General features: G+C 47.5%; 1 protein-coding gene across 1 annotated transcript; it reads left to right on the top strand.

Annotated features, from left to right (window-relative positions):
• The first annotated feature begins 5 nt into the window (after positions 1–5).
• On the top strand, positions 6–17,306 carry ZNF518B (zinc finger protein 518B). Its single transcript, XM_086407496.1, has 2 exons — positions 6–111; positions 10,423–17,306. The coding sequence occupies exon 2, from the start codon at positions 10,611–10,613 to the stop codon at positions 13,842–13,844; it is 3,234 nt and encodes a 1,077-aa protein (XP_086263622.1). The 5' UTR covers positions 6–111; positions 10,423–10,610; the 3' UTR covers positions 13,845–17,306.
• Positions 17,307–17,710: the final 404 nt, after the last annotated feature.

A 17,710-nucleotide genomic window follows, 5' to 3' on the forward strand; every position in this document is an offset into this window, starting at 1 on the left:
CCCCCGAGTAGGGACCTACAGCGGGCGCGGCGGAGGCGGCGGCAACGGCGGCCTGGCGCTGGCGGTGTAGATACCCTCCCACTCTCCGCGGGACCCAAACCAGCCGGCCCGGTGAGTGACTGAGTCGGTGGAGGCGCGAGGGTGCCGGGTCCCGCATGCGTGGAGCGGGCCCAAGGGTGCGGAGAGAGGCCGGGGGGCCGCGCGGATTGCAGGGTCCGGACGAGGCCGTGCCGGGCGCGGGCTGCCGGGGCCGGGAGGTGCGGGGGCTTGGCCCCCGCGTGCCCGGGGCCGCCCGGCCGGGGGTCTATGGCCGGAGGCCCCGGGGCAGACGCGAGGCGGCCGGGGGCTCGGGTTGGGCGCGGAGGAGGAGGAGGAGGGGGCGGCGGCCTGGACGGGAAAGGGGGGAGGGGTCCCCCGCCGGGCCGGACCGGGTGTGGGAGGAGGAGCGCGGGGTTTGGATTCGGGGGAAGGGGGCGCGGAGCCAGGGATCGCGGACCCCCGGTGGTGGCCGTGGATCTGCGCGCCCGGCGCCCCCGCGCTCACCCGCCTTTGTGCCGCTGCGACCCCGCACGCTCGCCCCCGAAAGCGCCGGGTCGCGACCCTCGACTGCCGCGGCGGCAGCGTCCGGGCTTGCGGGACGCCGGGCCCGGCCTCCTCCGCCCGCCCCCCAGCGTTTTAAACGTTGCATCTCTCCTGGGAGAGCTCCTACCGGTCGGCTCCGAGCAGGAAGTGTCGTCAGGAGGGCCATTTTTAAAGCCTCCTGCGGGCCTCGGAGGTCCGCCTTGACGTGGTTCGGTCTCCGTGGCCAGAAGGACGCCCCCGCGCGCGCCGCTCCCCCCCCACCGGAAGGGGGCGCGGTGTTACCCCTCTGCGCCCCCAGCGCCTGCTCTTCCCCGTAGCCGCGCTGCGCGATGTGGACTCGCCCTGAATAACGCGAACCGTCGGTGTGCGCGTGCAAACAATAAACTGGAAAACCCGACTTGGCATTGTTTTTCCTTGGGAGTTTGGGCGCACGTGCCCAGGGAAGGGCTTGTCCATGGAGGGCCTTTGTGCTGGAGAGGGGCGTAAGGGGACGGTAGATGACGGTTGGTCTCCTTCTATAAATGCTGATGTCACTCTTTGGGGGACCTCACCCCAATCCCAGCTACTTTTGTATCTTACTGCCTTTGGGGGGTCTTTAGGCAGTTTAAAGCCAGAGACCGTGCAGGGTGCAAAAGAACGAAAATGCGCGAATCGAAAAGGGAAAAAAGCCAAAGGAGAGAATGAAAGAAAACACTTAAGTTCCTTTGTATACGTTGGTTATTCAGTGTATCCCGTGAAAATACCCTTGATTTTTAAAAACTGGGATAGTGAACAGTTTATTAATCTAAGGTAGGAAAATGAAAAGTGAAATACTAAGCACTGTGTTCTGTTTAAAAACAAACATCTACACGGCTAAACTGTTGTGTTAGATCCCTGAAACATTACCTCTTAAGCTTAGAATTGAAGCCACCAAGAGTGAGACAAAACCTTGGTCTCCAGGAACAGGCAGCCCTTTCCTGTGGAAGAAGAGCAGAGAGGATAGGAATCTGTTTATCTCTGAGTCAGGTATGCAAAGTTCATTCCAATCCCTGATGCATTCTCAGCTGGGGATACTGGCCCAGCAAATGGTGGTTTAAAAACCAGTATCCCAATATAGTCTGTTTAGGTAGAATACAAATGTTTGACTTTTTAAATTGTATCAATGTTATCCCTAACCTAGGATGCATTTTAAAAAGCTTTTTATTTTTTAATCTTGGATCTAATATAGCCTTGAAAAATAATACTTTTGTACATATTTAGCTTTGTTGTGCTGCTAAACATTTATTGCAAGGTGCTTCTTGGAAACAGACAAAGGAGGTCATTATTTATTGGGCCTCCTCCTTCATGCAAAACTAATGTAGATTTTTAAAAGTCCAGTTGCTGCTGCTGCTAAGTCGCTTCAGTCGTGTCCGACTCTGTGCGACCCCATAGACAGCGGCCCACCAGGCTACCCTGTCCCTGGGATTCTCCAGGCAAGAACACTGGAGTGGGTTGCCATTTCCTTCTCCAGTGCATGAAAGGGAAAAGTGAAAATGAAGTCGCTCAGTCCTGTCCGACTCTTCTCGACCCCATGGTCTGCAGCCTACCAGGCTCCTCTGTCCATGGGATTTTCCAGGCAAGAGTACTGGAGTGGGGTGCCATTGTCTTCTCCAAAAAGTCCAGTAATAGCGATTAAAATAGATATAGGTCTACTGATCTATTCACTTGAAAGTAAGGGGATCTGGGCCAATTTATGAGAAAGAAGAACACAGAACGTTGTTATTGTCACCAGGAAGGCTGACATTTTTTTCATTCATCGACTCATTCAGCCAATACACATGAGTGCCCTGTGTGACCAATCCTCTGGTAAACAGGGTCCCCACCAGTGAAGCTTTCTCAGTTTCAATTGTTCCCAAGCAGCCTGACACAGACGGCATTTTCTTTGTTCACGTATTCAGACTCAGGCAACTGCAGTCTCTAGAATGCATCCTGGGGATGAAGTGGCTGGAGACCATCCGATCCATACATTCTCATCCTAGGGTAGGGAGTGGGGAGGCATCAGAATGACCTGGGAAGAATTGGGAGCCTTGTGCCCGAGCCCACCCCTGGAGAAGTGCAATCTGAGTCATTCTTCCACCTGAGTCCTGGGAAGCCTTTTTCCCTTTTATTTTGAGCTCCCTTGCTGGAGAAGTGCTTTAGGGGCTCTTCCCCCTTTTTCTCTACAAGTAAGAAGGACATGGAGAAACCAAGGCTACAGTGACCCAGGACTCAAACCCCAGTGTCTGGCTTCTGTTGCAGGACCTTTGTATGGTGCCTCACTGCCTCCCAGGGTTCTGAGCCTACGTAGAGGCCTGTGTCAGAGCCTGAGGTTAAGACCAGAGGGGACTTGGTGCCTGATAAGAGAGGGAAGAGCCCATGGGACTTGCTCTGCTTTTGACTCACTCAGCTGCTCAATGGCTCCAGGCAGGAAATAAGAATGGTGCCCAACTGTGACTGCTGTTCCCAGCCTCCCTCAGCAGGGTAGCAGAAAGAATTTAGGGTAGACGCCAACTGACCAACTCCGTGACTTGGGAAAAGCCAATTTCTCCGGAACTTACAAGAAGCAGGGAACTGGAGGGAGCACTTTGGGGAGTAACGGAGGTAATGTATGAATCTGCCTCCATATCCCATCCCCCGCTTCCACCTGACTTTGGCTGCAGTGCCCAGCCTTCGTAACACAGCCGGCCACTGAGAGCATCTGCATCAGATCACTAGTGTGGCATTTACCAGCTCCCTGAAAGCACCTGTTTACTTCGCTGCATCCCTCATCCACACTTTCTTAAAGACAGCAGGCTGGGCAGGGGTCCGGTAAGCAGCCCTGACTCAGGCCCCTTGTGCTCACGCTGTGCCAGGCAGGTTTCAGTTTCCGAGAGTCTGCAAAGGGGTTACTGTCATTATATACTCCACAGAGAGCATCAGTGATGATGTTTCCAAAGTCAAAAGTCTGATAAGCAAGGGTCTACCAGAGTCTACCTGCCTGCTAGTGTCGTTACAGTTAAGGCAGTGGCCTTGCCTCACCTCCAGGCGCCCAGGGATGAATTGGTGTGTGAAAGGCACGGGAGTGTTGATACAACACTTGCTCCGCTGCACCTGTAATGTCCAGTGAGGGTTCTCAGCCTTGACTGCATGTTTTTAAAACACATGGCAAGCTTTTAAAACACTCTGAGCCTTCCCCCCAACACACGGGGGGGCCCAGGCATCATTGTTTTTAAAGCACCCCAGGTCAATTTACTATGTAGAAGAGTGACCAAACATCACAGAGACCCCGTTAAAGAAGTGTAGCATCCCAGACAGACTCTGACAGCTTGACTGCCCTGATGCAGCCAAGGTTAAGAATCAGCGGGAGGCAATTTTTCTTTGTTTAATTATACTTTTTTATTTAACTCTTACTTCATTTCTTCTACAAAACTTTGACTTTAAGGCAAAAAAAATGGAGGGAAGTACCAAGATGTATTTGTCCTTCATTTTTATCACCTTTAGAGACCTGAAGTCACTAGGAGCGTTTAGTAAGTAGGACTGCCTAGTGTGTGAAAGTGGAAGTCACTTGGTCATGTCCGACTCTTTGCGACCCCATGGGCAACACAGTCCATGGAATTCTCCAGGCCAGAATACCGGAGTGGGTAGCCTTTCCCTTCTCCAGGGGATCTTCCCAACCCAGGGATTGAACCCAGGTCTCCTGCACTGCAGATTCTTTACCAGCTGAGCCACAAGGGAAGCCACCTTTCTTAAAATGCTAACAAGAGCATAGTTGCCTCTTAAGTTGTTTTTTTTTCCCACATGTAGAACCCTGAGTTTTGACACTAGTCATATTCTTTGTTTAGAAATGTTATCTCTCAAACTGTTGCTCACAAATAATAACTTCTTTTGTTCTCTGCTGCTGTCTCAGTTCACGTGCTCTGCAGTGTGTAGTCTGTCCCTAGGGAACTCCCTTTGTGGACTGGTGAGTGGGGGAGAAGAGCCTTGCCTCCAGCCAGAGACCTTTATCGCATTAGGCTTATTTGTTAAACTAAGAATCTGCTCCTCTGATGGCTGGAATCTTCTACACTTGAAGGAATCTTTCTTAACCAGAAACACATTGGCTTATTTCTTGACAAAACCTGTAGTTTCCCAAACATAAGGCTACCTGCTAGCTGTATACACCATTTCCTCACGTCAGTCATGTCAGTTAGGGTGGTACTCCCATTTTACAAGTGAGGAAACTCAGGCCAAGAGAGGTTAATGAGTCCAGAATGACAGAGCTCCAAGTCAAAACCTAGGTTTTGAACCTTGCTCCTGGTAACCCACGGAGATTGCCCTTTCCACTCTAGTGCCCTTTCTTTTCACCTGGAAAGCTGAGGAGTTGGAACACAGGCTCTCTTGCCCAACCTTTTTGCCTCATTCTGTGTGTCCCAAGTGATACACTTGGATTCAGAAGGAAATCTAAGATCCCAGAGGTGTACATTTGTCAGCAACATTTAGAAGCCTTTTTTGCCATCAAGATGGCTATCAGTTCAGTAATTTGAAGTGAAAGTAGATGAGCAAAAAGAAAATACTTCATTAATGTTTTCCATTGTGTAGATCTATTTACCATTCAGTTCAATTCTGATGCTTTGTCTGAAAAACTTCTTGGTGAGTGAGGCGATTGTTTCTCCTTGAATGCTGACTTACTGGGGAGGTGTTGGCAGTTTACACAGCTAATGTTGGACTGTTACCTGATCAGGTATCACTCATTTACATGCTAATGGTCACTTAGGGGTAGACTGTTTTAAATTTTTGGTTATTGAGACACGTTAGAGTAGCCTGTGCTCTCTATGGCTCAATAGACAAGATGAAAGGATTCCTGTCTTCGAAGAACTTTCTCATTTGCTTCTCTGTCCAAGAAAGGATGCAGTCAGCCAGCTAAAATTTACAGAGTTTGGTGGGTATCTCATGAACATAAGATATATGTGATAATCCATGTAGCATACATATGATTTAATTGCCTAGCATGTTTTTTTTTTTTTAATTTTGCACATTAACATCGAGTGTGGGAACACATTCATTTGCTATAGGGATAATGCACAATTCAGCTGAGCTTGAAGAGGAAAAAGTCAGTCAGTACACTGGATTATATGGAAACCTAAATTGTAGTGAGCACTCTTGCAGATAAAGCATCTTTTTCTTGGCAACTATAAGCACCTTTTGGCCTGTTTGCCACTAAGGCAAGGTGGATGGCTTGACCCCAGAGGTGAATTCTCTTTTAGACAGTACAGCCTGGCAACTATAATTAAAATTATAAAATGAGATTCACTGTGTACTCCAGAAAAAGCCAGGTAGCAAAGAAGCACATGTTTTGGCCCCTTGGACTATTTATGTGATAGGCATCATTTCTTCTTCTATTTTCTTCATTAAAACAGGGAAAATCGTATTTTTAGCAGTTGTGTGTGAGTGACTTGGAACCTGAGTGCTTATGGTCACACTGTCACATTCAGTCCTCGTGAGATATAGTAGTAGTTCAGCCGCTCAGTCATGTCCGACTCTTGGCGGCCCCATGGACTGTGCGGCACGGCAGGCTTCCCCTGTCCTCCACTGTCTCCCAGAGTTGCTCAAACTCCTGTCCATTGAGTAGGTGATGCCATCCAACCATCTCATCCTTGGTCGACCCCTTCTCCCGCCTTCAATCTCTCCCAGCATCAGGGCCTTTTCTAATGAGTTGGCTCTTGACGCCATGTGGCCAAAGTATTGGAGTTTCAGCTTCAGCATCAGTCCTTCCAATGAATATTTTAGTAGGTACTGCTACGGTCCATTTAACAGTTGCACAGTTGGACAGTTCGCTTCAGGTCAGGCCTGGAAAGCGATGGGATAGGCTTGGAAACCCTATGATCTGATTCCAGAATCTGCTGCCTTAAACCTTGTTTTCCTGCTTTTTGTTCTTCTATTGACACTTTACATGTCCAGTATTTAGGAGTCAGATGCTTCCTTTTTAATAAAAACTTACATACCCTTCATGATTTTTATACCCTCAATGTCACTGGACTGGTTTCTAACAAACTTAACATTTTTTCTCCATCTGGCCCCCCAAATAAATTTTTAAGTCACCAGGTCAAGTGAGCTCCAAGTCAGAAGGCAAACCTGGCAGTGCTGGGTGCTGCTGCTGGGCTTTTTCCCAGGAAAAGGCAAGACTCGTTCTAGTGGAAGCACACTTGTCACATGTTGTGTGCCACCTCTTTGTTCATGGAAGTCAGCTTTCACTGATGCTGGAGGTAATCGTGCATTAAAAAGCACACTTTTCGCCATTTAAACATGGGCAACTGAATATTAACTTTTACTTATCATGTCCAAAGTTAATAGTACTAAGTATCTTCTGTGTTTTTGAGAGCCTTCCTAAATAAACTTTAAAAAAGTATGTCTCTAGTCCTAGGAGATCCAATGCAGAGAGATGTTGTAAAGGGTACCTTGAGTTTGGAAGGTAGGTGATCCCTGAGACTGATGTTACTCATAATTGGTTAGTGGCCTCTCAGCATCTGGCCTACACATGACCCTTACATCTGCAGTGTTTTGTGTAATCCTTGGTCGTCAGTTCACTGGGCAGTAATCTGCCAAAGGGCCCAGGTTCACAGGTGGCTGTACCTGAGTGTGAACCAGGTAGAGAAAGGAGCATGGAGGGAGCAAGGTCCTGGGAACCTGTTACTCAGGTGTGCTTGGCACAGCCTCAGGAGTGTCCAAGTGTAAATGCCAACACCAGAGCCATCTCGTTCTTCCACTGCATCCATTTACCTCTGTCTCGGGATGCTACATTGAGATCTTTTTCACCGTGACTAGCTGCACATGTTATGATGGTCAAAGAGAATTTTGTTTTGAAGAAGCTGGACATCTTTTGTCACCTGAATGGAGGGAAGTACCAAAGTAGAAACTGCGTAGCTTTGAGACTGGCTTAGAAGCCAAGAAGGTACTTTGAAGCAGGTGACATCATTGGGTCATGGCCTAGCACCTTGACTCCCCCATTAAACTGTATTTTCTAATCACAGCTCATGGTTCGTATTGGCGCTCGCTTCTGTGGATTCCTTATTCAAAATAGCTGCTGGCATGGCCTTGCAGAAGCACCTCCAGGAGGCCCCTGCACTGCCGAGGCACTGAGTAGCTGTGGTTAGTTCTCTAGACTTTCTGCCAGTAAGGTGTTCCCCACTTTTTGCTAAGGTCTTTATCACCTAGTCCAAGTCTCCAGTCCAGGAGGAATGACACTTCCACCTTTCAAAAAGATTTGGAGAGGAAATGGCAAAACTGCTTTTTTTGTTTTTGAAAGAGTTGGTAAGCAGATTGTACCAGGCAAGCAAGTTACTCCCCCCCCCCTTTTCCCTCCCTCCCTCTCTTTCCTTTCTTATCTCTCCTCTTCCTGCTCTCCTTCCTCTGTCTCTTTCTTGCTCACTCAAGATTATGAGGCTGGTATGCACATCTTGTAAACAGAATTGAGATGGGACAAGAGAGGGAAGGGGCAGATAAATGAATGGTCTATCAGGGATTCAGTGGTTTGTAGCTCCAAAGTCAGGATTTAAGAAAGTTACAGGGATGCTGGTTTCAGTTTTATTGAAGGGTAAATTGTGGACAGTGAAACTGCCCAAAAAGGGAAGCAGTTTGGGCAGTTATTCGAGCATCAACTGCATGAACAGCTGGCGAAGATGGGTTAAAAGATTGAAGTGTTGCTGCAAGTCTCAGCCAGTGATTTCTGATAGTGCCTTTTCATCAGAATTACATGAGTGACCATGGGCACCTCTTCCTCCTCTCTCTCCCACTGCAGTTTAGATTCGTGAGCTTTGGGGTGAAGCCCAGGAGGATTTGTGTTCACTGTGATTCTGTGGCTCCTCCAGATTCAGGAACCACTGGATCAGATCCCCTTTTCAGCCTCTGCACTTCTCGGACCAGTGGTTTTCGTAGGCTCTGCCTGCAGCTGTTGCTTCCTCTGTTTTAGCAGGATGGAAATGCCAACTGAACATGTGGCTGATGGTAGCATTCTTAGATGATCAAACATGTATGACTTCAGCCTTTCAGACTTACTTTTGTGGCCCTTGGCTTGTGAGCAGGGTGTCAGAAGGAAAAGGTGAATTCCCATTCTTGTTTCTGCCCATCTGAACAGACACTGAGGCCTTGTGTGACTCTTGACACTTGGGGAAGCGCTTGAAAAGTACATACGCATTGTCTTGTATTCTTTAACGCTTTAGTTCTCATGCAGCTCTGTGGAGGAAGCTGGGTAGGTGTCTGTAATTCTGATTGCCAGATTAAAAAAAAAAAAAAAATGAAGCAATAAAGGTTGAAAGTGTTTTGTTTTTTTTTTAAGGTAATGAAAGGAAGGCTTTCCACAGATCCCAAACTAAAATGGTTTTTGCTTCACTGCTAGTTCTGTGTATGCTGAAAAAAGAATGTGTTGAAAGATAACTATTTTTATGTGAGAATCACTGCATTGCCCATGTTGTGGTACTGGCTCCAGATGACAAGAGTGCAGTCCTGGCAGCCTCCGTCTCCCCATCTCCCTGCTGCCTTCATTTCACCCTCCCGGCCCCGGGTCCCTGCAGCAACTGGAGGCAGTGGCTGGAATAAAGGTCAGGCCATGTAGTATCTCGGCTCCAGCCTCTCTGCACGTCTCCCTCATGTGCGGGAGAAGCCACGTCTTCACAATACTGCACTGTTGGTCTTCCCTGGACCCGTCTCCCCTTCCCCTGACCAGATCTGCTGACCCCCACCCAGCACCCCCTTTCGTGTTCACTGACCCCCAGCCTCCTTGCTATCGCTCAGGTGCTCCAGGCCCACTTCCTATAGACCTTCGCCCTCCCTCTGCCTGAAGTGCCCTCTGCCCAGGCTGCCCAAGGTCTCTGCTCCAATGTCAGCTTATCCTCAGGCCTCTCCTGACTGTCCACACCTCCACACCCCAGCCCTCAACCTCATCCGATACTTATGCCCTGTCCTCTTTGCCTAGTTTTATGGTTTGTTTTCCCCAATCACTGGCCACCTTCTGCCAGATAAAGGTACACTTGTTGTCTCCTCTCTCTGCACTCTCATGAGGGGAGGGACGAATTTATTTCTCATCACTGCCCTGTAGGAGCTGGAGCAGTGCCTGGCACCTGATAGATGCTCAGTAAGATGTGAAGTGGGTATTTGTCTGCCTTCTGTCGTCAGGATGTTGTTGGCTTCCTAGCACTTGTGCAAGCAAATGGGGTGCACGAGAGAGAGCTGGGATTCATGCTCGTGATTCAGTGTACATAGAAACCAATGGACCCCAGAGCCAGTGTCCTGGCTCTACCACTTGTGCGTGTTTAGAAGCTAAAGTGACAGATGGTATTAGGGAGGTTGATACAAAATTACACTTGTGAAATTGCTAGATGCTCTCAATGACACTTAAAAGTAACTCACTCAGCAAAGGCCATCCCAAGTGACTGCCACGATTATTACCCTGCTAAAGTGATGACTTTTAAAGGGTAAGATGACTTTCGGTTGAGGCTTGTTATTTGCCAGTTCTTGTACTACGTACTATGTATACCAGGACTTCCCTGGTGGCTCAGCTGGTAAACAATCCGCCTACAATGAGGGAGACCTGGGTTCCATCCCTGGGTTGGGAAGATGCCCTGGAGAAGGGAACGGCTACCCACTCAAGTATTCTGGCTTGGAGAATCCCATGGACTGTATAGGGTTGCAAAGAGTTGGATACAACTGAGCGACTTTGACTTCACTTCTTTGTACTGTGTTACTGTCAACATGTGCACCAAGATAATAGGTGAAGATTTAGCATAAAATTCCCAAGGTCACTGAAGTAGAGGGTAAGTCTGGAAACATGTTAGCTAAGCTAAACCCTAAGTTCATGCATTAATCATGCTTTATGATTTATTTTCCCCTTAGTGTTGCCTGGAATATCAGAGAATTGGAAGCAGTCACGTTTGAGGACCCTAACCTGCTTTATGAAGAAAGATAATTAAGTATGCTCCTAGGTACCCTGCCACAAAGCATATCAAGGATGCTTCCTGAGGATTTTATCATATGAAATCTTTCTGGATTTCAGCAGGCTTTTTAGAAATGCAAATGAAGAGATGAAGGACATTGGACAGCAACTCTATAGCACACCAGTGGGTGACGGACGCAATGCCTTGACCATGTCACCCAAACAGCCTAATGCTCATCGAGGGACTCGACCAGACAGACCGGACGCTCAGACTGTTTTGTATCAAGGCTCCGAGGCAGAGTCTGCTGCCATGACCATTGCTACGTGTGTAAAGTGCAAGAGTGTGCATGAAGTACCACTTCAGGATCTGAAAAAGGGTATTGGACAAAGCCAGAAGGAGGACAAATATGTTTGCTTCAGATGCAACCTTGGTGCAGCCTCTCCCCATTTCCACTTTGTGAACAACAGTCGCAGTGCTACTCAAGTAGGAAATAAACCTGAAGCCATCTCAAGTTCTGTCAATCACAAGTTTAAGGTAAGGAACTTCAAGCCAGGCAAATACTATTGTGACAAATGTCGCTTTTCCACAAAGGACCCTCTGCAGTACAAAAAGCACACACTTCAGCACGAAGAGATTAAGTTTGTCTGTTCTCACTGCGGCTGCATTTCCTACACGAAAGGGGAGTTTCAGAGACACCTGGTGAAGCACACAGGCGTTTTCCCTTATCGGTGTGAGTACTGTGACTATGGTGCTATCAGAAATGACTACATCGTCAAACACAGGAGGAGAGTCCATGAGAAGACGGGGGCAAAACGGCCGCCCAAAGCCGTCGCCAGGCTGGAGCCAAAAAGGATCAGCGCCTCCAAGCAAAACCCAGAGCTTTCAAAAACTTCCAGTCCCAGGACTGCATTTCAAAATAAGTTGTCAGATCAGCTCTCAAGGTTCTCCCCCCACGCAAGTAAAGACAGGACGCACAGCATCACATTGTTACCCGAATCCAAAGACTACCAGAAAGACGTGGTGTGCATCCCACACAAAGGGGCCCTGTCAGAGCCCACTGAGGTCAACCTGCTGGAGAACAAAAGTGTGGAGGTGGAGGTCTTGTCCCCCTCTAAAGAGCCCGTGCAGCCGGGGATGCCGTTAACGGTGGTGGCGCCAGCCGAACTCGTCGTCCCCGCCAACTGTCTAGCCCAGCTGATGGACGTGAAGGTTGTCAACGGAACGCAGCAGCTCGTGCTCAAACTGTTTCCCCTGGAAGAAACCAACAGCCTCGACGCCAGTGGAGGTGATGGAGGTAGTTCCGAACGTGGGCCTAAAGAGAGAGGTGCAAGCGAGCAGGAAAAAATGGCTTCCACAGAGCGCACGCAGCCCCTCGAGATCGAAGGGACTGTCGGAAAACTTGCAGGCATCGGTAGTCTACAGTCGTCAGTTCAGAAGCCGCTTAAAAATGTAAAGTGGGTGAGGTCTTACGATTTTTTCATGCCAAATTCTGGCAGGCACAGCAGCGGAGAATCCCTGCTCAACCCAGGGAGAGTTGAGAGTTTGCAGAAAAAAGGTTACACGTATCCCCATAGAGCTGCTCTGCCTTCCATTGCCTTCAAAGGCCATTCTCCATTATCTCTAGTGAAAAACGGTGTCTTACGTAGTCTTGGAGCTTCATCAAACTCTTTTCCATATAAAGCTGCCCTTTCTTTTGCTGAAGACAGGAGAAACTTACCCAGTGACCCTCAGCAGTTATTTCCTGTCTCTGCACCGCCTGCAACAATTTCCTTCTCTGGAGAAAAGGACTCACTGCCCCTATGTCCGAATGACTTAGGCTCTAGGAATGAGATCAGCCTTCCTGCAAAAACGGTCACCCCTCCCAGGAAGCTGCAAGACAACCAGACACAGGAGTACGAGGCAGTTTCAAACGCAGGCCAGGTTTCCTCTCAACACAGAAGTGAGTATTTACACATCAACATAATGGGAGAAGACAGAGTCAGAGCCCAACAGTCCGGGGATAAACCTCTGGAATTAAAGAATCCCAACCAGACTAATGACCCCTTTGATGGCCCAGTCATCTCCTCTGTCTTTTCTCTGAGCTCTGGATCTGAAAACGTCCCTGAGGGTGTCAAGTGGAATAGTTCAACATCCAAAATAAAGTCAATTGAACTCTTGCGCAGAAAGATAGCCCAGTTAATCGAATCCTGTGGGAAGCCTTCATCTCTGGCTGCAAACAGCACCCATCGACATTCTGCAGGGAAGGCGTCTAAGGTCACGTCAAAATCCACGCCTGAAGGCATCCAGGAAATTAACGTGTCCTTCACCAGCGCTGGCTATTCCACGGGCACACTCCCCAGACCTCAGGATGCTGGTGGCATTAGTGAACAGCTCGCACACCAGCAGGCGTATCCACAGCTTGTCGAAGGCAGCAGTGGGAAAACCGAAAGCAGAGTGACCAAGAAGCCACACGTGGCTACTCCAGTGTTGATCCCCAAGGGGGCCGTGTTGAGGGTTCTTAATTCCTCTGAGGATTCCCAAGTCATAGAGGCAACCTGTGAAGCACCTGTCAACATCACATGCACTGAGACGCAGTTAATAAAGCCCATTCCGCTCTGCCCAATGAAACGGACAGACCCGGATATACAGTTTCTGACGAGTGAAAGTAGGCCCATAGATATGTCCCCAAATCATGATCTGTCTTTTCGGCCTAAATCACGAAAAGAGAGTGCCCATTGTAGCACCATGCCCAAAAAACCTGGATCCATGCACGGCCCACAAGGAAGCAGTGAAATGATCAAGCAAGCAAAACTGTTTCCCAGAAGTCTTCCCATCAGTAAAAATAAACCCAGACAAATCAGCTCATCCAAGAAGAAAAGCAAAATCCAGACTGACCCCAGCCGCTGTTTCAGGGATCCTTCCATTTTTCAGGTTGCAAGACAGCTTCGACTTATCGCAGCTAAACCAGACCAGTTGATCAAATGTCCCCGTCGGAACCAGCCCGTTATCGTGTTAAACCATCCTGACGTTGACTCACCGGAGGTGTCCAATGTGATGAAGGTAATAAACAAGTACAAAGGCAACGTCCTCAAGGTGGTGTTGTCGGAGAGGACTAGGTGTCAGTTAGGCATGAGGCGGCACCATGTCCGACTGACCTACCAGAATGCGGAGGAAGCCAATCAGATCAAAAGGCAAATGATGCTGAAAATGAAATTGAAGAAGGTTCATAAAAACAACTACCAGGTGGTGGATTCGTTGCCTGATGACTCATTGCAGTGTATATTTAAGTGCTGGTTTTGTGGGCGACTCTACGAGGACCAGGAAGAGTGGATGAGTCACGGCCAGCGGCATTTGATAGAAGCAACCAGAGACTGGGATGTTCTTTCTTCCAAGGGCAAATAAGTGAAAAACCGGTCTCAGAAGCATGGTGTTTTTGCTCCCTTTCAGTTGGTCCTGGTTTGGGCGGTTTGGTTTGTGTCCCCCCCGACTCAGTGAGGGAAATAGAGTATGCAGGAATGGGAGGGCGGGTCAGTCTTGAGATCCTCCTGGGAATGCGGAGAGCCACGTGTCAGAGCCCAAGCCGGGTGCCTGGACCTCAGAAGGGTCTGTGTCCCTGAAGGAGTGTGCACAGATTCACATATATGCATTTGTTTGGGGAGAATTTTCAGTGGGATCTGAGATTTCTCTTCAGTCAGCAACCTTTTTCTGAGTAGATAACACATCTTTTCTTATCCATTCAGAGGGGCAAGTTTAGAACGTTTAACATACGCTTTATATAACAAAATGCTACTGAAGAATTAAACCCAGACCCTGGTGTGCACATCCCTTTTTTGTGTGTGTGTGTGTGTTAACTCATCTCCTAAACTTTTGGTACATAATGGAGATACATTTGCTACTTCATTTTCTTAAATTTGGTTATAAGAAAGTGGCATTCTTTTCAATCCCTCACCCACTCTGCGGTGTTGCTGAGTGTTCACTGTAGCACAGAGAAATTGTGCTTTGGTTGACCCCTTTAAAGCATGATTCCAAAGGTTGGCCTGAGTTTGCAACAACAGCAGATGTTAGGGGAAGAATAAAAGATTTTCAAGCTTTTGCTTTCTTTTCAAGTACCTTGATTTATGATGGTGGGGGAAGGGAATGTGCCTTTTTGGAAGAAGAAAAAGAGAAAATACCTAAAGTTGTCTCCTGTTTGCCCTTACCATTCTCCTGAAAGTCGGTTGAGTAATACATGTCCACTGTGAGTGAACAGGCTCTTTTGAACTCAGATGAAGTTTGGGGGGACAAGTCGAGGTAGGATTGGGAAGCAGGTTGGGGCTTTAGTGAGACTGTGAGTTTTGGTTGGGTTCCCCACAAACCAGGGCTGGGTGCTGCACGCTCTGTCTTCCTCCACTACCAGTGGGTCAGACGCTGCCCCTCCCTCCCCCCATCCCACTCCACCCCCCCACCCCCACCAGGTCATATTCTGCCCTCCCTTGGTGGGTTTTCTGAACAGGCCCTCTTGTGGAATAAGACCGTGTCCCCACTCACCTGTCCACTCCTTAAGATTTTTCCTTCATGGAAACACTGTGAACAGGCAGGAATCCACAAACTGGAAGCCTCCCCACTGTCTTTATTCAAGTTCCAGGAACACTGTACCCAGTTTTCATCAATGGTAATTTCTAACTGATCTCAGCTGCAATCAGGCCTTCCCTGTTGGTCACCCCACTTGGGAAGCAGCTCCGAGAACACTCCAGCTCCCCTCCACCAGCAGTAGGCAGGGCTGGTGCTGGTCTCCACAGCCCGCCCTCTGCACCACCATGGCTGCATGGGCAGATGGATGGCTTGGGAAACACAGCTCCACCTGGGTTGTAGTCCTCACATGCCAGCCAGCCCCAAGCCGGCCATAACGCAGAGCACAAATGCAAGGCAGCCCCAGTGCACGTGTTCTCCTTTTGTATTCCGTGGAGAGCCAGGGGCGATTATGTCTGAAAAGGGCATGAGCAGGCTTCTTGTTGGCTTGTCAGTTGAAGGCTTCCTGATCCTTTTCCATGTGGGGAAGTCTTAGGTTATGCTCTGATACAATTGATTGTAATACTTTGTAGTTGGTTCTCATTACGGATAAATTGACGTGGCTTGTGTGCAGTTTAATACATAATCATTACGTTGGTTTATTGGTTAGTTTTTTATTGAAATTTGAAACTTGGGTTTTTTAATATGTGTATATACATGTGTACACATATATTTTTTACCATATGAAGACTGTGGTAGCTAATTTTCTGATTTCCTATTTTATAATGGAATTTATGTGGGCTGGAAAAATATAAAGCATTTTATATTCTAGAAATAATTTATTTTGGAAGTACATTTTTATAATGGTCTGATCTTGTTTTTAGAAAATGAAAGCACAGTGATGGGTCCAATTTCCATGAACAGATGGGTGTATTGTTTCAGTACAGTATATAGTCCTTGTGCATTTCTAGTTGGTGCTTTTTGGGAAATGGGTCATGTGTACCACTTCACTACATAAAGGAGAGCATTTTTAAGTTTTATCCACAGAAGACTTGTTATGCCCCAACCCCCTAGCATGAAAGAAGGCTCTTAAGAGTTGAGGGGAGAAGAAAACGCTGTAATTTTATTTTTTTCCTCCTTCTATACCTCACTGCTTGGTAGCATCTTTCCTGAAAGGCTAGACCTTGACCTTCCAGGAAAGATGACCTTGAATCAGGTCAGAGTGTTAAGTGTCAACATGAAGAATTCACACTTGGCAGCATCAACTGTTTTTCAAGTATTACCTAAAAGTCAGCTTATGTACTTGTACAGAGCAAAATTTTGTGAGTAGAATATGTAGCTAGGCTTCTTGAGATTTTTAGAATGACAGTACCTTTTAAGGAATTAAGAGGGCTTCCTGAAAGTCATAAAAAAATGAGAAAGCAAAACATGTCTTCCCTATATAAGAACCTTAGAAAATATTGTGTTAACATGTAGCTTAATGTCATGAAACAAACAAAATTGGAGAAGGTAGAGGCAGAGCTGTGTTGAGTATTTGTCAACTTTCTTACCTTAATTTTGAAGGATCTCTACTCAGTAAATGTTATTCATAGTTCTTACTACAAAAATCATTAACTTATTTTTTAAAGTAGATTTTCTTACTTTGGGGGATCAGGAATGAGACGACCTTCTTATATTTATGATGACAGTGAAAAACTTTTTTAACACACCCAGAGGCTATTTTTGGAGAAGGCAATGGCACCCCACTCCAGTACTCTTGCCTGGAAAATCCCATGGACGGAGGAGCCTGGTGGGCTGGAGTCCATGCTAAGGGTCGGACACGACTGAGCAACTTCACTTTCACTTTTCCCTTTCATGCTTTGGAGAAGGAAATGGCAACCCACTCCAGTGTTCTTGCCTGGAGAATCCCAGGGACGGGGGAGCCTGGTGGGCTGCCATCTATGGGGTCGCACAGAGTCGGACCCAACTGAAGTGACTTAGCAGCAGTAGCAGCAGAAGCTATTTTACTCAAATTTTTAATCCCCAGTCCAAAACACTTTGTGAGTCCCTCTTACGGGCCAAGAGCTGTTGGTCGAACTAAACTGAACACAATGTATTAACCCTCCAAAGTTCCATCCCTCTTTTTTTTTTTTAGGACATAATGATGTAAGCCACTCCAGAAAACGAAGATGTGATGCTGCTCAGCCTTTGGGATATTTTTTGAATCTGTCAGTGTCCAATTGAGCAGAAAACAAAACATCACATAACACGTTGTAAGCATTATTATATGTCCTGCATTAACAGTCTGTGTGTCTGCTGCTCTGACTTTGAAACACGTTATGTATATAGATAGAGACGTTGGCGTAACTTTTGTTAAATAAAACAACTGTAAAATTGTCTCCGTCCTTTGATTTCACATGTTCTATGAGTTGGCTATTACACAGCTGTCCTGTGATACATTTCTAAACTACATAAAAGCATCAGTCTACACAGCACAGGTGCTTTGGATTCCATGAAAGTATTTTAAATTCGATGCGCTGCTGGTTAACCAAACATGACCTGAAATGAGGCCAGGTGACATTTTTGTTTGCTTTGACTTACCCTCACAAGAGATGCTGGGTTGAGCAACAGTAGCAATTTTCATAGCGTGGTCCTCATCAGAGAAGGTGTCTGGGACCTGCCCTCCATGTGAGGCCTCAGCTAGGAATGGGGCTCGGGTGGGAGTGTCCCCAAGTAGTCAGGGAGCCTGGGGGGGCCAGGTGTGTGGGTGACGTCCTCTAGCCAAATGTACGTGATTGTTT

The sequence above is a fragment of the Bos grunniens genome, chromosome 6 (genome assembly GCF_055505025.1).
Source record: "Bos grunniens cultivar Pamir isolate PY7600 chromosome 6, Bosgru_T2T1.0, whole genome shotgun sequence".
NCBI classification, from domain to species: Eukaryota; Metazoa; Chordata; class Mammalia; order Artiodactyla; family Bovidae; genus Bos; species Bos grunniens.

Bases quoted from the DNA above. Each gene is read 5' to 3' on its own strand.
- ZNF518B (XM_086407496.1), top strand. From the start codon at position 10,611: ATGAAGGACATTGGACAGCAACTCTATAGCACACCAGTGGGTGACGGA.